At 38.3% G+C, this 26,359-nt stretch overlaps 1 protein-coding gene and 1 long non-coding RNA gene across 3 annotated transcripts in view; both read left to right on the forward strand.

The window, feature by feature from the left end:
* The window catches only part of LOC103465996 (uncharacterized), a 73,583-nt gene extending 67,791 nt beyond the window's left edge, over positions 1-5,792 (forward strand). The window contains exons 3-4 of one of the 2 annotated variants that reach the window (XR_533901.2): positions 2,732-2,874; positions 5,247-5,792. This is a non-coding gene — a long non-coding RNA (uncharacterized LOC103465996). Of the gene's footprint in view, positions 1-2,731 lie in introns of both variants that reach the window. The other variant, XR_001776670.1, reaches the window with a different exon arrangement.
* Positions 5,793-8,569: 2,777 nt separating this feature from the next.
* Positions 8,570-26,359, forward strand: part of sema3d (sema domain, immunoglobulin domain (Ig), short basic domain, secreted, (semaphorin) 3D) — a 36,736-nt gene continuing 18,946 nt past the window's right edge. The window contains exons 1-8 of the mRNA XM_017305161.1: positions 8,570-8,854; positions 17,410-17,659; positions 22,017-22,177; positions 24,043-24,105; positions 24,264-24,383; positions 24,484-24,577; positions 25,449-25,577; positions 25,657-25,804. Of these exons, the coding sequence (XP_017160650.1) occupies positions 17,452-17,659; positions 22,017-22,177; positions 24,043-24,105; positions 24,264-24,383; positions 24,484-24,577; positions 25,449-25,577; positions 25,657-25,804 (923 nt within the window). The 5' untranslated portion in view covers positions 8,570-8,854; positions 17,410-17,451. The remainder of the gene's footprint in view (positions 8,855-17,409; positions 17,660-22,016; positions 22,178-24,042; positions 24,106-24,263; positions 24,384-24,483; positions 24,578-25,448; positions 25,578-25,656; positions 25,805-26,359) is intronic.

Below are 26,359 nucleotides of genomic sequence, written 5' to 3' on the forward strand. Positions count from 1 at the left end.
CGAGTTTTACGCAACTATTTACAGATACAGATCCAAGCTCATGCRAACCAACATGTGTCTACATCTTAGATCTCTTGTAAACTACTGAATAAAATGTCTTCAATTTTATTAACTGCTGGAAACTGTTTCCAATTTGCTCAAATTGGTCAGTGAAGTCTATAGTTTATAGAGGACCTGAATGAGTTATAGAGTCACCTCAGAATGAATTGTGACCATATTAGCACAATGATTTTCTTTAACAGTGCAAGGGCTCAACAGTAATAAGAAMGCATTRGTAATTGGGTGCTTAACTGCTCTTAATTGTTCTCAATTGTTTTAAAATACTTTAATAGAGTGATTTATTGCTGCCAGCAAACCAGGCTCCCTCAGAMATCTATACTGAGTGTCCTAAAGTGAAGCATGGAGATTGAAAACACACCTGAGGCAGACTTTGGGGATATGGGACTCACGCTTCAGTGAGCGTGCACATTATCATCAGTATTTCCCTCTGAGACCTTCGGGAAGGTCATGTAAATGGATCCTATTGTTGTAATGAATGGGTGCAGAAATACAAGCCCAATATCAACAGACTGAGTGGTGGGGGATCAGTGGAACGTTAAAGAGGATTAAAAGTAACAGTGGAGTTGATGCTAGCTTGTATCAGTAACTTGATCACAGTCCAACTTTGTTTCTAGTGTTAGCGTGTCTCCTCCAACTTTGCGTGAAGGGTTAGCAGCTCGAAACAGGCCAGCTGGTGCTTGATTAAGTTAAATGAATTACATACTTTCTGGTATTTCCTTTTGAAAGAAATACACAAGCGCTATGGGAAAACAGTACCGGGGCTATTCTTCAGTAAGCAGAAGTTTCATTGGCACATCAGACTGTCCCCAAACCTAAACATTTGCAGCATAACAATGAAGAATACACGGCTATATGAATGTATTTCACATTTTGGTTTATTTTTCTGTCTTTGTTTATCCTTCTTTTATTCTGTGTGTGCTTACATTTATTGACCACGATATTTGACAAGACTTAAAATGTACTAAAACAACAAAGAGTGTACACAAATTTAGAACAATCAAATTTATTTTTCTGGAATTCCAGCAAGTAAATAATGTGTTCACACACACACACGCACACACGCACACACACACACACACACACGCACACACACGCACACATACACACACACACACACGCATGCACCCCCCCCCCCACACACACACACTATTTACTTGCTGGAATCAGGTCAACAAATGTTTGCTCCAGTGCGCTGAACCTCAGCTCTGTCTTTGCAAGCAACTGGTCTGTGTTTATGAATGTGTCCCACCTTAGGGACGAGTCCCTCACTTGGTGAACTTAAATGTTTGGAATCTGTGAGAACTCGGTTGTAAACCCAGCCYGATCAAACTTATCTGCAGTTGCCTCCCATTTTTCTTCCTCTCCCTCACTCTCATTGCTTTTAGATTTAGATATGCATCCAAAGTGTTGGAAAAGAAGGAAAGTGAGTAATGGAGAAATGATCAATCTGCTGCTGACAAAAGTAAAACTATTMAACAGAAGCTTGAATAAGCTGCTGCATCTGACACATGTAAAAATACAAACACTTAATATGATGAGACTGCCTGTTTTTTTCTGTTGTTCCCGTGTTCAAAAGTAAAAAAAAAWTCCAGATCACATTTTAGAGCATTTGTCTTACAGAGAACTGACATCTTTGCAAAGTATCACTTCATGGGTTTTCTCTGTCTTGTCTTTTACAGTACCAGTTATTTCATCTTTTAAAAATTATTATGTAGGCAGATTTCTTAAAGGTYGGGTGAATTGCTAAAATACTTCATGCACTYATATTTCCTACTTATGAAGTTCAACATATACCCACACATATCTGCCATGAAAAAATATTTACCACCATAAAGTTTTCTTTGGGTTTTTCCTTTTTTGCTATCCTTTTTTGCTTCCCTTAAATTTTTTCATCATTTACAAAAGTGAAACTCCAAGAGTGCATTGACAACCCCTCCATGAGGTAACAAGATTCCCAAACAATATCTAAAGCACTATGAGCTTACCTGCCTCAGTCAAGGCCATTACTGGTGTCTACTGTTGACCTGAAAGAACACAAAGCTCACACACATCTTAAGGATTACTGTGTCTCAGTGCCAGTTTGATATTTTACTTAGTGATGCATGTTTGACATCCCGAAGACCCCATATTCTTCAGACTTGTTAATATGCATGCAGAAAGGAGCAGATGTGGGGTTTTTTTAATTAGCAAAAGTTTATGTAATTATAGGTGAGATCTGTCACACAACATGTATTTATCTGTTATTGTTTCCAAAACTCACCCAAGAGTAGGGTGGTCGAGAGGTTGAAGTCATCGGCTTAGATTTCTGCCAACATATTTCACATGCTTCCATTTGTTTTTACTGAACAGTCGTCTTTTAATAAACACTGGAGATAAAATTAAGTATAAAAATGTCAGATTTTTGAACTATTACTAAAGACTCTGGATTTATGCAGTCCAAACTGGTAATGGAGGGAGGAGGTCTCCGTGATAATTTAACACAGAACACAGCTGGACCGTATCACACAGACACACACAAACACCACTCACACACACACGACTCAGGGGAGAATGTTGTTAGATGTGTTTTGTTGAAAGACTTACTGACAATCTGAGGTTGCATGTCTACCTCCTACCCCTAAGGGTCTAATTCACACTCTATTCCTCTTTGTCTTTCTTCTCTTTCTTCTAGGAAGCACCGTTGGCTAACCAGATGAGATCCCCAGATGTTTTTCTCACAAGGGAGGAATGTGAGGACCTGTCAGGATTTGGGACAGATGTCAGACGAACTATTTAATCTGGATGCACATTTTATACAGTGTGTCTGAATCAGACGTAAGGAAAAGCATGACCTAACCCACAGTTCTAGTTCACAGTTCACAGTATGACTTGGAGATGGTAAAGGTGTCTGAGCATTAGTATCCAAAATCCCCTTTCCATTTTAAAGCTTAAGCATYGTGGCTATCACAGTCTTTTTAGTGGACAATTTTCTTTAGAATATTAACCAAAAAATAAAARTCCATTGTGGATTTTTCATTACCAAGTGGACAATTTAATCATTCAGAACAGTAGTAAGATAMGTTTTAACAGTAGACATAAAAGCATTACAGGTAGCATATYATTTCCTTAATTTGTGCTTTCTATGGATTTCACCATTTGAACATTATAAATATTAAGAATTATTCATGGCAGCATTTGACAACATTCAATAMATGTCTTTTTCACCATATGTTAATTGCTGTGAAATGCTGTGAAAACGGTTTGCCTTTTTACAGGGGTGAAAAGCTATTTAGCTAGTACAGCATTTTAGAAACAGAATACCAAACATGGTGGTTGCAGTGTGATGGCCTTGAGCTGCTTTGCTGTTTCATGACTTGATATTATTCCAGGAACCATTAATTCTGCTCTCTAACTTAAATTTATGAAGGAGAATGTTGTCCAGTTGTRATAAAACGATTTACCACAGGACAAAAACCCAAAGTCAGTCCACTTTTAAACTCCTCGAACTAAAAGTTTTGGAGAGACTGTTCTGAAATCCAATCAACATGCTGTGGTCTGACTTTAAACAGGTCATCCATGCTTGAAAATTCTCCACTTTGGCTAAATTAAAACAATTCTGCAAAGAAGAGTGGACCAAAATTCTTCCACTTAAATGTAGAAAACTCATTGCGGCTTAAAGAAAACATGGTAGCTGTTCTCTAGTTTTTAGCTTTCGAGGACAGACAGTTGCTTTCCAAGGTTGATTTAAAATCTGTGTATTTGCTTAAAGTTTATATGTGGAGATAAGAGAGCAAGTATCTGTTCATCTGTGTGACAGAGTCAAATAATGAAGACTATATGTTGGGTTCCTCAACAACATTTAGCTACAACATAATTGACATTCTCATAGCAGTTACATTGACAAAATCAATGAAAATGCTGTTATACTGACAAAAATCTGGCATCATAAATTGTCCATGCTGCCAGACAATTGTTTTAAATTAGTTGTCTGGCAGCATGTAGAAGAATAAAACAGACACAGTGCGATAGAAAAGATCGTGTCCCATCTTCCAAGCTGTTGCTACAACAAAAACATTCAGGAATTTTATATATTGGTCTTGATACCAACTCTCATATCTTCCCAGCTTTTACTTCAGATCTTTTAATCCTTTACTATTGAGACTGTTTCTGTGCAACCTACAAACCTGTACATGGATAAATAAATAATCCCATGCTAAGACACTTACAACAGATTCCAGAAAAAAAAAAAAAAAACTCAAAACAAATAAATGTAGGTAGTGGAAAACAAACTCATTTATTTTCTCACCATATTCTCCTTCCCACTCTCTGAGTTGATGTTTTTGTTGCAGTTTCAGGATAATGGGGCAGTATGTTTTGTATTTACCTTTGGCAGTATGGCTTAGTGAATTCCAAATGTTTCTTTTGAAGTATGTGTGTGTGTTTGTGAGAATGCCTCTAATTGGACTCTGGGTTTATAGTTCGTACAAGACTGTGATGTTTGAGGCTTCAATTGTTTGCCTCCCAGTTAGAAAAATGCAGTAACCATTGTTTTCCTTCAGTCAGTTTATGTGCACCTGTTTATATCTCTCATTTTGTGAGTCCTCACATCAGTTGACAGATTCATATTTGGGTATCAGACTCCAAAATGCAAAATTTATGGCACATTTTAATCCACTCTTTGATCAAACAATGTTTTTACTCTACAAACTAAATACATGATTTTGAACCTATAAAGATCAAGCAACCAACAAAGTGTCTTCTAATGACCGAATATATTACAGATGCCCTTACATTAATAATGCCCATTTCCAATACTCTTATACACCAATTGTTGACATTTATACCTTTGTACATCTGCTTCTCTTCTTGTATATTTCAGTTGTCTGGGAATTTTCAGGCCCCTTCATTCCTTGTGACACATCTACTTGATGGCTAATAAATGATTCTTATCCCCATTCATTGATAAGAGACAATCATTGACAATTAGCTTTGCTCCATTTGCTTTTAGAGTAGGACTAGCCTGTTGGCAGCTCCTGTTATTGAGATCAATCAGTTAAAGTGCAGCAGTAAAGCTTGGAGGGCAGTATGCGTGTTTGTGTGTGGGTGTTAAACTCCCTGTGTGATCAAGCCTGGATGACTGCCCTCTTGAGATCTTGAGCGATTAGTGTGGAAATTACTCTCAGATTGCTGTGCATTGTGCCCCATAGGCTGCATGTGTTCCTGTGCAAAGGCCATCTCCCCTCGGAATACACACAGGCATGTAAGAAAAGCTGTTTCCTTCTTTAAACAAAGACGTATTGCAAAGTCACTAATTAATGGCAAATAATATGTAAATTCCTGTACTCTTATTTCATTCCAGGAGGCCCTTTAGCTGAGTCAAGTCTAAAGGTTAAACCTGAGTATTTTACCAGCTGACAAAAAAAGAATATAAGCCGTTCACTATAACATGATATATTTGCTCTTACTAATCCAGGAGCACATATTTCTCAGTCACAGTTGGGCTATTTACTCTTCAAAAAGTATCGATGCAGGGAAATCTGCACTCCCTGGATGTCTGTAATCTTCTGCTAAATGTTAGCTCCAACAGTTTCACAGAATGGAAATCACTTTCCAGACTGGTTAGTTGTTGGAAACTTCTGCAGCTTCCCACCTAATCCCGAGTTAACATTGGAAGCATCAACACAATTAGACATTGTGGAAATTACTGTTTGTTTTTTTTTAGATTTTACACTAATGTTTAGTGAAGAACATTAGTGGACAGAAATATAGTATTTCTGTAAATATAGTATTTCTGTCCACATCTCCACATGTGGAGATGTGGACATCTCCACATGTGCAACTCTTAAAATGCGAAGAGTTGCATTTTAAGTTACCATAAACCATATTTTGTACATAGTGCAAAAATTWAAATAAAAACAATTGCAAATAAAAATAAGACAAGTGATTTACAAGTTGTAACCAAAGAAATTATTTTTGTTATGATGTCTCTGTGAAGTTTTTCTCTTTCTGGCTGAACTGATCTCCAGAAAAAAAACAAAAAAAAAAAACTGAAAAACATGGAGTTTGTGGAATATTGTGGCTTCTGAGAAACTTCTTCCACATCCAATACAGAAAAAAAAATCCACTTCATTTGTAAAGAGAAAATCAACAAAAAAACACAACTTAAAGTAAAAAAAATAAATAAATGACTGGTGTCAAAAGTGATGCTAAAAGTTGCATTAATATGCTATCCCTAACCAGCTTCTGGTCCTCCTATTAAATTAAATTGCCATGACATTTTATATCAAATCATCTTAATACTTTTGCTCCTTTTGAAGTATACAGCACCACAAAAATAGTATGATGGGGCTATTTGTGATTCTAAAAACACGTGCAAGGGAATATATTTGTTGCTTKAGATAGGGATCACATTGGCTTGAAAAAACATTCATAAGATTTGAACAATTTCAAATTGTATTTTACTGAGATTTTATGCAACAGACAAACACACATGACAGTGATTTGAAAGGACAGGGGTTTATGCTTTTCAGAGTTCCTTGTAAAGGAAAATCTGTTGCAATTCCATGCCTACGTGGACTAAGCTGAGCTACTTTGCAAAGAAAAAGGGAAAATAAACCCATCTCTAAATGTGGAAAAAACAGGGAGGGTGATACTCTAAGCTGCRAAGTGTTAGTATTTGCATGTATTTATCGCCTTAAAAAAGGATGAATACACGTTCATACATGGTCCCCCAGCATTTAAAGTAACTCCCGGCTGAGTGGGCCGGGATGAAATACACCTAAGCTCCTCTTTACAATTTATGTCATCATTGCTGCTCATCACCAATAGTTTTACTATTGTGCGTGTGTTTTCCTGAGGAAGTGCACACCCTGACATTGAAAACGGTCTCCTCCCAATCGAGTGGGAGGATAGTGTTTTAATAATCTATAACCTATAATCCTCTCGAGAAGCTTGGACGCAGTCACATCTGCCAAAGAACACACCCAAAGATTGGAGCAGCAGTGGGTCATAAAGGTAAGAGAGGGTTACATCTGACTTAACGTGAGTTGGAAACATTCTAACTCTCTTTTCTTGGTTCAAAGATCAAAGCTTTGATCTCATGTGGAAGGATTTCTCTGTATTCTTGGCACTGACCATTCCACAGCTTGCGGTTAAAAAAGAATGGACTCACTCCCGCCTGTGTGTGGAGACATATAAAACAGCCAAGTTCACGTAGGAATCACCTCCTATATCATCTCCACACTTCTGTCTGTAAGTTTTCTGGTCAGCAAAGGCATTCCATCCTGCAGTAAGTTGCTGCCTGAGCTGAATATTATCTGTTCTCAACATTAAGTAAAGCTTCAAGTTTACACRGTCATGGTCTTTGCTTGGATATACATTAGTATATGATTAGACATAAATTAAAACTTTTGAAGCATTCAAAGACTTATCTCCAGGATTGTCATGTATTTTAAAGAAATCTAATTCCATTAGGCTAAAATATCTCAAAAGGCAGAATACCATGTCCTGGTTTAAAGAAAGTCAAGAACAGATAAGGGTAGGGTTACAAAGMTATGACTACTGCTTCTGGATACCAGCAAAGCCACAGTGAGAACCTTTATCCATAAGCTGAGAAAATGTGAATCAGCGGTGAAGTTTCTCAGAGATGAGCTAAAATTACTTCAAGAGTTCATCCATGACTCATGTAGGAGGCCACAAAAGAACATCTACAATGCCTCAGTACACTGACGTCTGAATGATTCAAACAAAAGAACAATTTACAAAATGAAGGTATTGTTGTAACCTAGACAAAGTGTGGACATAATGGGTTAAGAGGTTTTGGTGTGACATGTTTAAAAATGATYGAATATGCTTGGAGTAAAAATAAATCTGCAAAGAAAGGGTTTTAGAATGGAAAAATCTGATTGCCAGTTAATCTAGTGGCAGCTGTTGTACTGGTAGAGATTCCTTACTTTGCTTGTACTTCTGATTGGACCTTTGTTTCTATTCACTAAAACTGAAGGTRCCAGGGTCTGTCCAGAAATAATAACCACTGCTGTTTTCTAGTTATTCATTTCATGAATCTCACTGTGCCTCCATTCGTATGTCTCTGCTTTTTCTTATGTTTTATCATGCTGTTTTATCACACACAAAACACACAGCAATAAAAACTTGATTTGAAAGTTTGTTGGCATTTCATCAACTCAATATTAACAAATTATTCAATGTTTATTATTGTAAAACAGCTCTGTGAAATTCTCCTTGTATGACTTTGGCTTTATTGTAAAGTTAAACAAATTTCAAAGGTTTGTCCAGGTCAAGAAAGCAAACCTTTAATAAAGTTTCCAGACTCATTAAAATGCAAGCTGATTACTTGGGARTTATTTATAATAGTCTATTATTTTCTAAAACGAAAAGAATTATTTTGTTCCCATGTGTTTTTCCTCATATTTAGTTAAGTAAAAAATATCAGCAAATACCTGGCTGGCAGCGGYASAGATGCCGAGGGGCCCCTCCCCTTCAGCGGCAACATAACTGGGARACTGCCGTCAGTCTTTCCCGGGGCGAGCCGCCGCATAACCTAATAATCCATCCATCTAAAACACACACCAAGCCTCACAGAGGACCGGGAGTTCAAGAGCGCTTGAACAAACACTGAGGGGAGTGGAAATATCTTGGGGACGTGCTCGGTGCACTCTTCTTTCACATGCGAACTTGTGCAAGTGCAACATCCATACTGGTGCTTTATTTTCTTGTGCGTCGGCCAACTTAAAAAGGAAGAGAAGCGCTTCTGCTGCGGCTTTTGTTGCGCACGAGAAGTTGAGCGCGCTTTCAGGTGAGATGGAAACCGCATCAGCATACGACATACCGGGSAATCACTTGARCTGCGTTGTGCGGTTTTGAACATATTCTTTTACTTAAGATTTGCCTATGCATTTGTTAAGTAAATGTTGCTTATCTGTTGTGGAGTTTAATGAGCCGCTGTATGCACGTATTATTTGGCCGTTTTATTGGTATTTAACATTTTGTGTTTATTAGCTAACTTGRATCATTTATTTTAAAACGTCGTTTTAGACTATAGGGAAATGTCTAGTAATCAGTTGTCAACACTATATCATGTTGTTATCCACTAGGCGCAGCCGTCTACATTTTTGACTTACTAAAGGTTTTTAGAAACAAAACTCTTAAACCTTTAAAGAATGTTAAAAAAAAAACAACTTTTGATTTTTTTAAGCGTTAGATTTGAAAAGCAAATCATTTTTTTCCAGATTTTTTTTCCTCCAAAACTGAAAAAAAATTTTTCCTCCAAAACTGAAAAAAAAAAAAAAAAGACCTGTCAACCGTGGCTCATCATCCAGGGTGGGATGACCTGAGGGGGCGCCATAAGTTGTGTTGCAAACAAGTGCCTGATTCTTATTTTGAGGTTCAGTARGGGTTGWAAGACWCCTACTGAACCTTTAATGTATTAATTTACACCACTGGTTGTTGTGGAGATGCAGAGTTAAAGGGCTGCCTCAATTTTTTTGAGAAATTTGGATTGAATTTYATAATTTRTTGTTCATTACCCAAGTCCTTAGAATGGTCAAACCTCAGAATAATGAGGTAAAAACCTCAGAAATTATTTATTTCTATCTGTCCATCCCAGCCAGCTAGCTATACTTCTTTTTATAAAGCATAAGCTCTCAAACAATTGAATATATGTGGGGTTTTTTTTATTTCGTAATAGCTTTTATTTGAAAATTCAGTGGTGTGCCAGTATTACCGCAAGTTAAATTGCTTAAGATAATATGTCACCTGCATATCCATTCTAAATTTTAATTTAAGCTGTCCTTAAATGCTCAAATTATTCAGTGACTGTTGTGTTATATAGAGGTATACCTACTGGCACACTGAACTAACACCACCCACCTTTAGTTGAGTACATTAACATACAACAACGAACACGGGTTACTTACCAAATAGAGATGTCTATATTTTATGGGTTCAGTGAGTCACTCCACTCACTGTCCATCTGAATTTGATCCAATTCCTTAGAAGGAGCTTTTTATTGAAGGGAGTGTTTTGAGTACAGTGATAAAAAGCTGATGAAGGAAGGCAGCAAAAGTAAGAACTTACCGCTGTGTGAGTGCTGATTTTGCTGGCTGTGTTTCAGAGTTTTTGGTCAGCGTGACAGAGATTGAGAAGAATTTGTACTTCAAGCCAAATGAATAGAACTGCTAGTTTTACAGTGCTTCTTTGTATCCTACACTCTAGTTACATATTGAGATGTTGCCAGTTGCAAGCTACTGTTACCGTCAGAAGCGAGTCCGATTTAAGAGAATCGCAGAGATTTTAACATTTCTGAAGTTACTGCAGTATAAAATAAGGGAAATGTGTGTAAGGAAAACACACTTTCCTCAACTGCAACCCACAGTTTTTCTTAGGTTTTTATGACATGTCCGGACTGATCCAAAATCTCTATTCAGATGTGATTTTAATGTTAATGTACTGTTTCTGTTATGCTGAGGCCTTTGTTTGGACAGCGATGAAAACAGCTGAAGTACAATGGTTTTCTCAAGCCAACAGGTTTTTTAATTTAATGTGTTATTCAAACATGTTATTGTCACAGTGGGAGCCTGCCTGGCTTTATAAGATTATGGATTCCAGAAATCCTCAGTACCAATAAACAAAGCAACTAAAGGTACCTAATGTTAGTATGAGTCTACAGTAGCGGTTAGGTGCCAATGACTTGCAGGCAGACAACTTGGCTGAGTTTGGCCTCTTCGAAACTCTGCATTCTCCATTTGTAAATTCATTTTCTAAAGGTTTGTGTGAACATGATCCGCGTTGCTTCGCTTGAGAAATACAAACAGACAACAGTGGTACTCTTGAGAGGAGACGGTGCATTGCGTGCATGGGCGTTTCCCTGTACCTCTAGGCAATCAGGGGCCAAGTGAAGGCACTCCTATGTGTCAGTCAACTGTTGTTGTGCCCAAATGCTCCCATCAGCCTGCCTTTAGGATGGTATTAACTAATGCTCACAAAAGTGTCAAAACACACAGACACTTCTGCACATTTAGACCTGATCCCTCAGGTCGTAGCCTATTCAGGATGTGGAGAATTACTTGATTTGTTGTCAACCACCAACAAGCCTATCRTCATGTTTATCWGTTTTGTCAGCTTAGTTACATTGTTCCATCTCTGTTTTTATTAACCCTTGACTTTTTTCCAGTCAGGAGGGTTTTTCTTTTCCCCACTGAAGAGTTGACTCACAGATCAAGTATCAGTTTGAAACCCCCCTAATCTCCCTCCTCCAAATAAAAATACATGAACCYGTTTTTGAATYAGCAGACGCGCGCTGGTTCTGCCCAGTTACAATTTATGTTGTCTGGAGAACTAATTCACAACATTAAGCATAAAGGGAGTCTCTAATAAARGGRACATATACATCACTGTCRATTTGGGGTGTTTGGTTACCATAGTATGCAGTTTCCTGTGGCATTATATGACAGCTGTTTTGAGATAGCACATTTAGAGATGGACAAAACATGGACAGACAGAGCCTAAGGGCTAGAATTTGATCCATATMGATTCCCTTCAGTAAAGAGTGCTTGCGGCATTGGATTAGTATTCACAMAATTTCAAGAATAATTATATAATTACTATGTGTGGTTGATTATTCTATGTCATTTAATAAATGTGTTTGTATGCCACTAATCTTGGATTACTATTCAAAATGCACTCATATACTTATTGATTGTGGAGAAATGCAGTCCTGAGTCAACAATGCATAGACTTCTATAAGAGAGGCAATCATGTGTAAATTAACCCAACAAAAAAAAWAATAAAATAGGAAGACAAACTTCTGTAGGAGACGCTGCCTTTTCTTCAAATAAATTAAATAATTCCTTTATTCATCCCGGGAGAAATTTCAGATTTCCATACCTCAAATGTTTTGCTCATGCATTTGCAGAGTCCGTAAATTTAATCTAACTGTCTTTTCAGCTTCAAAGCCTGGCTTTGTCATCATCTGCATGATTTAGGAGTTKAATCTTTATATGCAAGTGGATATTRTGGCAATATTCTGTATTGAATCATTGGGTCAAAACATAATTTCCCAAGAGAARCACATGCTCAGCAAGGCGGTACTTTGTTGTAGTTAAAACATMAAAAAAGAGTTTGAGTAGACTAAACAGCGTAGAAAGTACCAGARTTGGGACCAGGTCATTATGTTGRACATCTCAAGCAAAGATAGTCAAGGCAGAGTCAAGTCCCAAGTTTGAAACTTGGAATTTCTTTCAAGTCTTTTTTAAAACAATCTTGTAACTATGATGGAAGTTCAGAAACTGAAAGACTCAAAGTAACACTCCAGGTATGGTTTTGATGAAGGGATAACATTATAACATAACATGAAGCTCCAAAAAGTCAATTTTACCCAATAACGCTCTTTTAAACTATAATTTCTCAGAATAAACCCTCAGTAGAAATRCAAGAACAGATCTCCATGTTCAGACTGAGTACACTGGCTGCAGTAAACAGTATATTTATTCTCCATATGATTTACCAACACAGATCTCATCAAATATAATATTCATCCGCTGGCAGAACTAGATATGTATTAATGTTGTGATTGAGGTGCGGGGGGAGAAACTCTCTTCCTTAATATGAAGAAACCACTTTCTGAAACATCCACTTGCAATCTTGAGCAAACAAGCTGCATGTGATTCTTGGATGCACTTGTAGGACTTGGATTTAAAATAGTGTGACAAAAATAGCATACACGTTAAAACCAAACAGTACTATTAAATATAGCCCGGAGAATACTTACTAATAACACAAAATTAGCTAAAGTCAGCTAGCTCATCATGGCAAAAGAAAAGTAATGCCTTTCAAATTCAATTAGTCATTAGTGTAAAAATCCAAGTCAAGTCACCAGTCTGAAAATGTTTTCAAATCAGGTCCACTATTAATGACTCGAGTCTGACTGGACTCCAGGTCATGTGACTMGAGTCCACACTTCTGGAAAGTACTAGCAAGTTGTGATACAAAAGTTGCCAAGGACATGTTATTGTAATATACGTCAATGTGAGCTTTTCTGTTGAGAATCATCTTTTAAATACTGATCACATTATTAATATTTACTTCTTCTCTGCAGACAGTTAATTMTCAGGCTACACTTCAACATGACAATTTTCACACAGATTATGTGTGTTGTTAACACTTATTTGACAGAACTGATGTAAGCTCTGTACCCTCAGGATAAATGTTATGAACAAGTTATGGAAACAAACCCCAGAGTGCTATTTTCAGTCATTTCTAGTCCTTCAGTTTGTTATTGGAAGTTAAATAAATGACTACATCTCTGATATAAACTGTTTATTTAAAGTGTGATGAAATAAGSAGTAAGAGCTTATCTGAATGAATTATGGCTTTTACAGCAATCTGTAATTAGAGTGAAAGTCCAGAGATCAATTTTTGGAGCACTGCATGTTACCATTGAATAGTTTCTGGAACTTGCAGGTTACTTTTACAGAATTTCAATGTTACCTTCCAGAAATGAGCAGGTGATTTCCTAGAACTTACAAAAAAACAAACAAAAAAGAAACTGCTAAATGTATAAACAAACTCCTGATTTCTGAGAAAGTACCCAGTTTGTTCTGACTAGTAGTAATTTCCATGAAAATCCCAGGAAAATCCATGTAATTCATGGAAAGTAACCTCAACGTTCAGGAATGTAAAAAATAGTTACTTATCCAAATTATTGTGTGTACCTATTACAGTCATTTGACTTTGTAAATAATTTTTTTTTTCTTTCCTCTTGCATCTGGGTAGTGGCATCTGGTCTGTGACTATTCAGTCACGTTGTAATACCACRAAACAATAGAAATGTAAATAATGGAAGGAGAAGAGAGATGAGCCTTTTCAAGCTGGAAATACAAACTGTTTTGAGTTAGAGTAGGGTTACACTGTACACTGTGTGCTGGCGACAAACTGCTGTTGTTACGCCCTTGAAAATAGGGGAGACAGAATAACATGCAGCAGTATAATGCAAAGATGAGAGTGTGAAAGCCCCCTTGTGGAGGAAGAAGTCATTACCAATCGACCCCAAAATAGGCTTATTAACTGACTGCCATTTCCATGGAAAATTACAAACATTACTACTACAAGAAAAATAACACCTTTCAAAAATGTTTGTACTATATTTACATTATTAGTTTCCTGTCAATTATATGACTTAACATTTACTGTAGACATTTTTACTGCCAATTGTAAAACTGAGGAGGTTGGCTGGACAGTAAAGAGGAAATTCTTCCCTCAGACATGTTTGACTCTCCCTGGTTGCCATTTTTATGTTGAGGCCGCCGAGGCTGTCATTGGCAGCTGCTGAATGTAACTAATAAAGTAACTTGTGATCTAACTAAGTTACAAAGTAACTTTTTCAAGGAGAAATTGGCAATCATAAAGAAAGTTTTTTTTGTTAAAAGTAACTATGCCATCACTGTTGGTAAGTTACAAAAAAGTAACTAGTGTACTGGATAAAAGTTCCAGGAAAGTACTGTGTACTTCCAGAAAGTCTAACATCCAGAAAGTAACCTCCTGCAAAGTATGGATACGTATCACGCAACGTTATCTAGGTTTTATTCTTAATTCCTTTTGTACATATCCGCAAAGCCTGGTGTATTAAGGTATCTTTAATGTACCCATGGAGTAACTGGTATTATAGCCGGCAGAAAAAGCATTCCACAACAATAAATACAGTAAATACAATAAAGAMAAGCATCACAGTATAGACATTAAAACATAACTGCTGACAGACACACACAAATATGGTGTGTGTAGCATGGTGGTATAGTCCTACATTTTCCCACTGAGACATGAACTCACACACACTCACAGGGGAGTTACATGCTTGCTTAAATGCGGGGGTTAAAAAAGATGACTGACTATTGCCAAAAAAAATAATTTATGTCTTGAGAGTTAGAAACAATTACCTATGTTGTTCTGCCAGGTCACTGCCTGTGGTCAGAGAATGAAGACAAATAGCTCTGCTAATGCACTCTGTCCTGTGGAGATGGAGGGCCTTGATAATAGCGTATTAAACAGGGCACCTGGGTGTTGCTAAATGCCTCATTAGGGTGAGGGATTGGGGGGTGTCTTTGTGTGAAAGTGCCTGTGGYCAAACCATCTGCTGCTTTCTTGTGTGGCAATTTCTGCCACGGATATTATGTCTTTGACTAAGCTAATTTTAGATGTCGAAGTTTCCTAATTTTCTTCATAAAACGTCCGATTTATTAGATTCTGCCTGTGTTAAATAATCGAAGCTGTGCKTTATGGTCCACGGCTTGTTTGATGTGAACTCAACTAAAAAACATTTATGTTTCATGTAGTATCTCTAAAAGAGACAAATGTCTTGTGTAAGATCAGAAGCCAGCAGTGCTTGGCTGGMAGGATCAAATCTGTCACCATCTCTATCAAGATTGTTTCCCATCACCCCCTGCACAGACTGCCAGCCAAGCTGCCAAAGACAACAGGGACTCAAGTAGTCAGGAAACAGCAGTGTTAGCGTAACCTGCATGGTACAAGCCATCTGTTTTTTTTTTTAAAATATATTTCCCATGTCTCCTTTACTGTTCTCATACTTCTCCATCTTTGTTACTCACAATACTAGATTTTTGTTTGCTTTTGGTGTTCTGTGTTGTTTCATGATTCTTTTCACAAACGATTAACTGTTTTTAACAGATCCCAACGTCACGATTTGTTCTGTTAGGGCATTYTTGCAGAAGTTGGCTACTCAAGCTCTCAAAACAGATCCATTACTCAAATGTTTCTCACTTGGTTAAAATCATATCCCTGTCGTTCTGGAAATACAGTAAAGGGGATAAGCTCTGCCGTCCGCACCATCACCATTGTTCACAAAGTGCAAATGCCACATGGATTGAACCCTTCTTCATCTTTCTCCCTCTATTTGCTCATCCATCACAGGGAGCTCTGTATCTGTATTTCTAACCCTAGAGGTGTGAAGTTGTCTCAATTTGTCATCTTAAGTAAACTGCAGTGTGTTTATCAGGGCCTAATAGTCTTGGGAAACTTGGATCAATGCCACTTTGCCCTGGTGAGCTTAGAGTACATTAAACAGCAAAAACGATCAGAAAAAAAATCCACTCTACGATTAAACTTTAAAGACCAGATGACAAAACAGAAGGGCGAAAGTAAAATAACCCAAAATAAGATCTAGTTTCCCAGCTTTAGGTTTTCTTCCTTTTGATYATGGACTGAATATATGTGTTTTCATTATATAGCTCATCATAAATTATTCAAAAGGTGCTGCATACATAAAAAAAAAAACAACAACATTGTCCTTGAGAGCAACTGTGTCTTTTATTGGTTCCCTGTGCAGTCCGTCCATCTGGAAGAAGCATGTTGCCTTTCAGATGTGTAGGTTACATTTGCATCCAATCTATTAATTTAGCTTGACATTGTTTACAGCCTTGTTTGACAGGTTGATGTGTGCAATCTGCGGTGGGTGTGGACGGAAAGTAATGAGGGCTGATAAAAGGTCAAAGGAGGAGGCTTTCTTGTGATCTACTGATTAATTTCTTCATCCGTTGTCTGCTTAATTGGAAGCTGTATGGCTGTAGCTGTAAGGAGGTGAGTCCTAGTAAAACTTGTGATACTGAGATGGGACTCTTATGATGGGGTRAAGGGTTACCATGGCTCTGATATGTCYAACAGTCAGAAAACATTAGATTAGGTGATTAGGTYGTTTTATAGTTCTACACTGAAGTCCAGGWAGTGTTAAAAGACTTAGYCTTTTAAAAAAGTATTTTTTCTAACCCACCAAATTGGTTCATAACTTGTTACCTAAAGTTTGACTCTAGCTTTCAGCCAAAAAAAAGTYAGTATCCCTTGAATTTTCTTACTACTGGTTTCTCAGAGTGTAAATAAAGTGATATATGTAATGTTTCTCCCTCAAGTYTCTTTAATTGGCTACAAAGTCCTCAACAAGTCACACCTAGTCTTTTACTTGGTGTAAATRAAGTTGCTACTGGGTCGTCAGGCAGTAATGAATCTGTAAGCCATGGACAGAACAAGTAAAGAAATAAATAAGATATCTGTGTGAASAGGAAATGGAGAGAGAAGCTGAAACGGGAATGGCCTGTGGCAAGATAGCAGAGTGTAGCTGTTTGGTTGGTGTGACCTTTGTTTTGAGCAAACGCAGTAAAAGAACACAAAAGGAAAACTATTGACATACAACAGCTGATGTAGGATGAGCAAAGGAAGGGGAGATGCTTGATGGGCTCCATGGTGAAACAGCTGAATGGTAACAACAGATATACATCTTTTGTGAAGTTAGATGACACTGCAYGTTGCTCCACCCTGTTGACTCTTTCCACTGGTCTCTCCCTTCAGATCTGAGAAGAGTGAAAACAGAACAAGGCTGCTGCACGCATCATGGCAACAGGAGACTCTGGAAGTAAGAGGAAGAATAAAGCTTGGACTCTGTTTTGCTTGCCTGTCTGTAATTATGGCAGAGAAGGACGAAGGACTTTTGTTTCGTTCCATCCACTGGTTCTGTTTGTGGGGCTGATTTTGTTGGCCAGCCTTCCTTTTGGAGCGAGCATCAAACAGAGTGTCCCCAGAGTCAAACTCAGCTACAGAGGTAGGACGTTAAATATTGTTCATATGTCTGTTGATTTTACTGTCATTGCATATTTTTTTAATGTCTTACCTAAATATGTGTTTCATCCAGGTAAAAACAATGTAAAATTAAACTAAGTTAATCATCTCTGAATTGGCTTGTAATATAATAGTCTTTTCAACTTTTCATAAACATTTTTTTAACTCTGTGAGCAATGGTTAAAAAAAAAAAAGACAAAAAATGAACCATATAGAGAGCATTGTTGCAAAGTATCACATTTAAGCCTGACAACCTGTCATGAATCCACTTTTGCCACTTTAATGTGTGCTCACTTTTGTTGTAAATAATTTGGGGCTCAAGGTGTTACAGTTTAGATTTGTGTGGCGTTGTAGTTCAACCAATTCTTTACTAATAAGTTATCACTTTTATAAATATTGATTAAGTTATGTTTCCAACACATTCATGTAGCTATAAAAAKGRCTTAAAAGGCTAGAAGGAAGACAGTCTCACATTCTGGAAGCTRCTACTAAGGTGACTGCTTGCCTGAAAGATGAACTGACATTTGAAATCTCCCTGTGWAAGCCTAGAAATGGTTGATTTGTGGTGAAAAGGCATAGCAAATGTCTATCCCTGCTTGAGTTATTGTGAAGATGCTCATGACGAATGGATTGAGCATAATTGAGAAGGGGCGCTCTCACATCTGAGGATGTTAAAATATACATATTCCTGGAAAAATTCTACTTATATTTCGCCTGGAGCCTCAGTCATGGGGACACACTTCCAAGCACTCCAGAGTTCAAGATGTTAAACCTGAATGGCCTCATCCAGTGAAAYATGTAACAGTTGATTATAGTTGCAATGCCAACATTTTTTTTCTTTTTGAAACAAAATACTATTGCTACAGTTTTTAAATCTATATTTTAGTTATCTGCTACGTTGATGGTTCTGTTGATTAAGAAACAGTCATTCAATCTGCTCTCTAATATAATCTCTCTCACAWTATCTGTCAACTCTGTTCATGCATTTAACCTTAAATTAGGTCAGTTTACTTTATGTCACTCAGGAAAAGCAAAAAAGGGATTGCACTCTTAAAACYCACTCTAAACTCCAGTGCAATCTTTACTTCAAAGTCCTCATCTGTCATTCAATGTGCGAGCTACAAAAAAAACCTACACAAATGAACTTCAGTCTTGCTCCATAAAACTGAATCCCCACTGTGACCTAAAAGTAAACTCACCCTGACTTCAACCTGAAGGCCCTCTTTAAGTTAAGGCTTCCAATGTGGCTGGGAAGAGACACACACGTGTGTTTTTTTTAGGAGTCCAACATAAATACATTCAAGAAGCTGCAGGAATAATGACTGCAATGGACATGGTTTATTTAGTAAYAGGGGCAAGCATTTAAATCTGCTCTTTGTCTTATTTTATGTTTCTTTTAGAGGTAGTTAATAAATTATTACATTTTAATTGAGATATTTTATCTTTTTATTTTCTCCTTAGCTTTGTGAATATGACTGACTTCAGAGTTTATTCATGCATCTGACTATTAAGAGGCTTCTTGTAGCATGAGKAMAATTTGCAGTGAARTGCCCATGTTTGGCTTTCTTGGCCAGCATACCCGAGGCTTTAATAAATCCATCAAAAGCAAATCCTTACCTCAGCACTCATAGCATGCACATGCCATCATCATCTCTTCAGTTCGTGCTGGTAAAATGCAACACCGACCAGCAGTGATCACTCATCACACACCATGTCACATCATCCCCCACCAGCCTCAATGAGTGAAGGGTGAAACGATCAAAGTGAAATCATCCCTGTTTGAGTGAGCATCTTCAAAACAAGAACCTTCAACTGCTTGAACGCTACCCGGAAAGTCCCATACTGACAGACAGGTTTCAGCTAGAGTCTTAGTTAAGCTGCCCTGGCTCTCTTTTAATGCAAAGGGAAATCATCTAAACACRATGTCAGTGGCTCTAACTGTTTTGTCTGCTGCATTAATCTTAAAATGGAATTTCCCAAAACCTTTAACTACCAACCCCCCCCAAAAAAACAAACAAATGAATATCTAATTTTTATAATAAATATTTGTTTTTATTGGCATAATAAAATGGCCTTTTTTAAGTCAGGTTTTTTGGCTCTAGTGGCCTTTATTTGAAAGTAGTTTGACAGGAAGGAGGGTAATGAGAGAAGGGGAAGACATGCGGCAAATGTCACCAGGCTGGGAATCGAGCCTGCGACCRCCGGCATGAGGASTAGGGCCTCCATACATGGGTTGTGCTTTGCCCCTGCACCACCACAGCACCCTGTAAGTCAGGTTTTGACATTGATGTTGTTGTCATCCACTGGGGTGGACAAGGTTTCCGTCTGTATTGACAATCCATAAAGTATTGAYAATCCATAAAGTAGTGAATGCAAGAGATASCACAAATTAGCTCATGAACCAGTTCTAATCAGTCTGCTGGAAGATGAAGGCCTGAGCCATGAGCCATTTGTAACAGACTGTTGGGTGRCGTTCGCTGCTTTGTTCAACTTAATGAGAAGAACAGTGAGGACATAGCTTTTATTTATAGCTTAGCTATAATCAGATGTTAATCATCGGATTATTGCCAAAARCGAGCCAAACATATGCCGGCATCTTCATTGCAATCATTGTTGTCATTGTGACTGCAGAGGAAGGGTTGTGTTAATTACTGTTAGATATGAGTTTAAAAGAATCAGTTGAAATAAATGGAAAAATCACAGTAATGGTAACCCGCATAATTCTCCATAYCAGTCTTTGACCWTTGGCCATTSAACTTATTAAGCATATCTATATCACAGCTTCACTAAATGCCAGTTGGGGAGCCCAACAAAAGTTTATCAGGTTGCTGAAGACTAGGTGTGAAGTACAACACTGATGAGCAACTGCCACACACACACTGTTTCAATAGACTTATGGTGTTGTGTGTTTACAGAACAGATTACTGCTAACCAGAGGCTACAGGGTCTAATCTCTCTTTGAGGTTTAGACTACATGGGGCATGAGGTGTGTAGGAGAGAGAGATATGACTATGTGGGGGGTTTTGTCCCGGTGAGGCCTGTGTATATGAGGAAGGCATAAGGCAGCTTGGTGTGGAGGGTTCCCAGAAGTTCAAATATTGAAGGTTGCTAACCTCTCCAATCCTTCACACCAAGAGTGTAATCACAATGTCAATCTTTTCAGCGTGACTCCCACAGGACGCCCCTGCTCTGAAGTGTTTACTCAAGGCATGTTGCTATACTGGCGCACTGAAAAGAGCTTGGWGATGGAAAAGATTTCCTCAGATCAGGAAGATCAAAGACTCAGTGCAGAGACCAACATGTAGCTGTGCTCACCTCCCAGAAATCCCTCTGTAAAATGAGCCACAGACAATGGGAACCCAAGATGAAYTGTGAAAGCAAAATGCAGTTGAAGAGAGATAGTTAAATAAATTGTCATTGTTGAACACTAAACCATGCTAAATATTTGCTGTTTTGAGTTTGTCAGTATTTCCAAAATTATTTCTATTTTCTGAATGCCAGAATATTCAGAAACATGTTTAGATGCATATTAATAAAATATCTGTTTTAKAGATTTTTTATTACTTTCCATGTAATAAGACAATTAGGACTTCAAAACAAACTGACAAGCCAGGATGATGGCTCTGACAACGTTTGAAAAGTTAATTCATAACATTTAGTTTAAAACTTGGGTGAAAAATGTGAAAAAAATACCAACCTCAGAAGGAAGTGCAAAAGACTGTTTGATGATGCTGGCGAAAGCATTATCCACTGTAAAACAAGTTATTTATTGAAATATTGTGAGAAGAGAGCACTTTCCAAAATAGATGGCATCATGAAGAAATAATATCATGTGTTAATATTAAAGCCTTGCATGATGTAACRGCTGAGCAACATATGTTCGTCRTTCCCTTATCAACTCTGCAGCCACAGCTCATGTTTATGATGCCCAGTCATCTGAAAATGACGCTTTGTGGACAATTAAAGCACAGTTCAGTAAAATACACAATCGCCTGAAATATCTGCTTTTAAAAACTCGGATTTGAACTGCTAGGTGCTTTGTCCTGAAAGGTAGTGGTAGAGACATGTGCACTTATCACCAGTGTCAATATGTCAGCTCTTCATCACCGAGTGTAGCTGGAGTGTTGAGCCAAGGTGGATTAAGTAAATCCAAGATGAATTCAACACACTGTGTTTTTCTCCTAATCAGGCAGCCTTATACTGGTCTGCAAACAATAATGCTCCTCCACTGAAATGTGCACTGTAATTTTATCCAAGATGGTGCACTTTTTTTACTTGTAAGCTACGTGTTTGCAAAGAATTTTAATCTCCCTGTTCGTCTCTTTCTTGTCTCGGATCAGAATTGCTTCAGGCTGGAAGTATCTATCTGTTTGCGGGCCCTGCCGATGGCCTGCACTCCCACTCTCTGCTGCTGGATGAGGAGAGAGGCAGTCTTTTGCTCGGAGCTAGGGATCACATCTACCTGCTTGACCCGGACAATGTGGGCAAAACCCCAAGGAAGGTAGCAGCTACACGGAGGAGAAATATACAATGCGTAGAAGGCGACAGAATGACTGAAATCTGAACTACAAATAAACAGATGCTCATTTCCTGCATCCAAGACATTGCTTAGGAAGACCTCAAGCTATTTACAGGCTCTTCAACCACTCCTTGATGGAGCAGTAATTGTAGAAAATAAATTAAAGCATGATTCCTCCATGCATATTATCTGAACTATTCAGTTTAGATCTATGCTTGGAGACACTTAAAACTCCCTGACCTCAGTTATTTGCTRTGAGTAGGAAAATGGAACATTCAGTCATTTAGTTTCATCCCATGACACTTAAACCTCTCCTACCATTAAGTGGGCTGACGTAAGGCACTTTTTTTTCCCCACTCTAATTTGGCTGAAAGGCACTCAGGCATGTTTTGTTTTAGAGAAGCGCTCACCTTTCAGTCAGCAGCAGTCTGCATCTGTCTGTCTGCTGAGGTCAGGGTCGCCATGTTCGAGGGCACGTGCGTGCACGCTCTCCGACAAATGCGTACATAAACATTTGCCGTGTACGCACACTCGCCATTTTGCGTCTACACAAACACATGCGTTCAGATGGGTGCCATATGTTAGGGATTGTGGATGTGAGCGTGTGTTTATGCAGCTGAGGTTGATCCATCAGTGAAAGGACTGTTTATTTGATCTTTATCAAGTTGTTCTGATAGTCATGCTTTCAAAGTGTTGCCTTTCTGGTTGCCTCTTGGGCCATCGATGGTGATACCGACGAAGATATGAACCAMAAGTTTCAATCTCTGAGACTCGTGCGGTTAGCCCAGACTGTGAAAGTGATTCCTACCTGCACACGTAGTGTTTCTGAGAGGAGACGCAACTGATATAGGATGAACAGAAAAGGAGCGTAAATATTAACGCTCATTCCAGGCGTTCCTGCCTTATTGTTGATCTTTGGTGTGCTGGAAAAGTTTTACTATATTTTTTATGCTTGTGTAGAAGCAGTGACAAAACCAGGTGGGAAAATACTCTGTATATGCTTTAACCCCTCAGTAAAGCCTTCCCACATGCACCAGTATTGTAACACTGTAGTCTCTGTATGAATTCCTTTTCTATGAGCAGTACTGACGATGGCTCTCYTTGACAGAGCTACAGGAGGCAGCAAACTAAGCAGATAAGCCAGTTATAACACATGTATGAACAAAGAAAGACTATTGGAGAAGGGCTCTCTGTCCTACCAGAGCTTAAAACGTTGATATAGGTCASACCTTTATTAGTTTGATTTTTGAAGCACTGGGAGTATAAATAGTGCAAGACTTGGCAAGAACACAACTTTTTAAAGGTAATTCAGAAAATGGCGAAATCTTTGAGTAGATTCTGGCTTTGACCTTTGCTTGTTCTCTCTACTGTCTTTCATGTTGGCTTTAGGTCTGTAAGCAAAAAAGAAACATATGTCTGGCTTTAACCTGTCTGGTCTCAGAGTTCAGTCTGCTCTTGTTTTAAGCCTTAAAAAGCCTCTAAAAGGGCTTCAAAAGGCTCTTGGTTGCACTAAAGCTGACATTAGGTTAASAGGTCAAGACTTTTCTCAGTTCTGCATTTTAACAAGCCCTATAAAATCCTATATTTTGTTTGTTAAGTAGCCAATATAGATATAGTAAAAAAAGGGAGAATCTGCATTCTCCCTGTAAAATGTGTCCACTGTGTTTATAGACTATACAAGATTATTGATGTCATTGCAGATTCATTATGATGTGATTACTTCATGTGGCTAAGATATGCAGATTACAATGCGAATGACAACATGGAATCATTATGGGGCTCAAGTTTYATATTTTGACAAYACTGTTGAGCCGGAAAAAAACACTCACATACTTATCTGTCATTAGATCCACTGGCCTGCTCTGAGAGACAGAGTTGAAACATGCAAACTTGCTGGGAAAAGTACAAATGTGAGTATTTTCATAAAATAAAAAAAAATCTTTCAATAGAATCTTCATTCCTTAGTCTGTCCACAAGCTGTATTGTMAATTTTACAGGCTTTTCATCATATTTATTGTCCTACTGTACCTCATCTTTCYTCTGTTTTTTCTGTCCCTGCTTGTTCCAGTTGGAATGTGCTAACTTTGTAAGAGTCCTCCACAATTACAACCGGACACATGTCTACGCCTGTGGGACAGGAGCCTTCCACCCCACCTGTGCTTTCATTGAAATTTCTGGGCAGAGAGAGGTGAAGTATAAATGAGTGAATATCAAATGAAAATTCCTTGGCTGTATTTCAAGGGTAGTGTTAAAAAGTCTACCCAATATTACTCTCCTTGAAACCACAGGATGGTGTTTTCCAACTGTTGCCTAATACAGCAGATTCTGGCAGGTTGAAGTGTCCTTTCGATCCGTTGCAGCCGTTCACCTCAGTCCTTTCAGGTAAATAACATCCGTTTTGCAAACTTATACAATGAGTCATTTTTATTTATGCAGAGCCTTAAACTTTCATACAAAAATGTGCATTCCTATGTTTATTTTCTAAACTGTCCTCCTACGGGGCTTCAGTGTTAGAAATAGACAAGTTGACGTTTCTCAGGGAACAAGAAAGTCATTTTTGCTGACAGTCATTAACAACAAATGTTTGTCAACCTTTCTGCCATTTGTTGCATATGCTAACAGAAACCTTTTCTGCTTTGCATTTTTGGGTTTACATAAGTTAGACACCAGGCAAAAGTAAGCAGCTTTTAATGAAAACTCAAGTTTTTGTTATGTTACAGTCTAAAACTTAATTTATKTTATTGGCATTTTATGACACGTAAGTGCACAATYKKGAAATGGAAGGAAAGCACTTCATTTCAAAATATTTTAAAATATAAATCAGAACATTTTGACATTCTGATGTCGTGAGTCCACAAAGCTGCAAGCCTTTTGGGGWATGCCTATTCCAGTTTTTGCACGTCCGGAGACTAACATGTTTGCCCACTTTTATTTACAAAATCAGTCAATATGATTGAATAAAGTGTCYGGCTAGACATTCTTCATTTGGTTTGGGTCTGGATTTTGTCTCGCACATTGTAAGACATGAGCATTCTTATTTCTAAGCCACTGCATCGTAGCGCTGACCATGTGTTTACTGTTGTTGTGCTGGTAGAATATARGCCTTTGCAGCGGTCTCGCATCACTTTTGATCTCTAGCATAAAATATAACAAAATACATTGGTGGTTGTAACGAYGCAACGTGAAACAGTTCTAGGGGTAGGATTTTTTTTTGTAAATAAAAATAAATCAAACAAATCAAATATCTCTCCAGATCAGTACCTGTATGTGGGCACATCATCAGACTTTCTGGGAAAAGACACTACGTTCACGCGCTCCTTAGGTCCTCCGCCTGACCAGCACTACATACGCACAGACATCTCTGAAGACTACTGGATCAACGGTATGTACRCCCTTGCACATCTCCACATTAACATGCAGAGTGCACTCAGAACTTGTTTGCTTTTTTGTAATACTTTCAGCCTCACCGCAGACACAAAGAGCCGCCTGTAGCCTCAGGATGATTATTGGCATTCCACAGAAAAGGAAACAGTCTACTTATTCATTTCACTGGAACTTTTATATGAATGCCACAACTGAACGGGGGCCACACCTACAGGGGAATTTACAGTGTGCCACAAAGTTCAGAGTCTGAGTCAAATGCACACACACATAACAGCATGCACAGTCACTGAGCAGGGAGACCTCTCTGCATGTGCGTTTTCGGTTTAAAGTGCTTCACAACCACCGACAGACTGTCGTGTATCAACAGTTGTCTCCAGAATCTAAATCTTTGCACATGGTCTCAACATTTCACAACCACATGGTCAGGGATGTTTGGACTAATTTTGTCTGTCTCGGCCTCGGTGTCTCTTGCTGTGTGTAAACAGCTTGTGCCGGTGGTGGGGCAGACAGAGAGCACCCCATCTCGTTGAGCGTCTCTCTTCCTGTGAGCCTGTGCAACATCTTCCCAGAGCTGTATGACTAAAATGACCTCCTGTCGAGCGTGTTAGAAGCAGTTTATTAAGCTGTTCTTGTTGGGGGAATTACCCTCTGGTGTTTGGCTTGGCTTAAAGACGTGGAGCTAATGTTGATGTACTGTCACTGAAGCGGTCAAACTTTTTGTCCTGTCCCTCCCCTGAATCTGGATAGAGATGGGAACATGCTGTTTCCATTTATTGCACC

Source organism: Poecilia reticulata, linkage group LG6 (assembly GCF_000633615.1).
Source record: "Poecilia reticulata strain Guanapo linkage group LG6, Guppy_female_1.0+MT, whole genome shotgun sequence".
NCBI classification, from domain to species: Eukaryota; Metazoa; Chordata; class Actinopteri; order Cyprinodontiformes; family Poeciliidae; genus Poecilia; species Poecilia reticulata.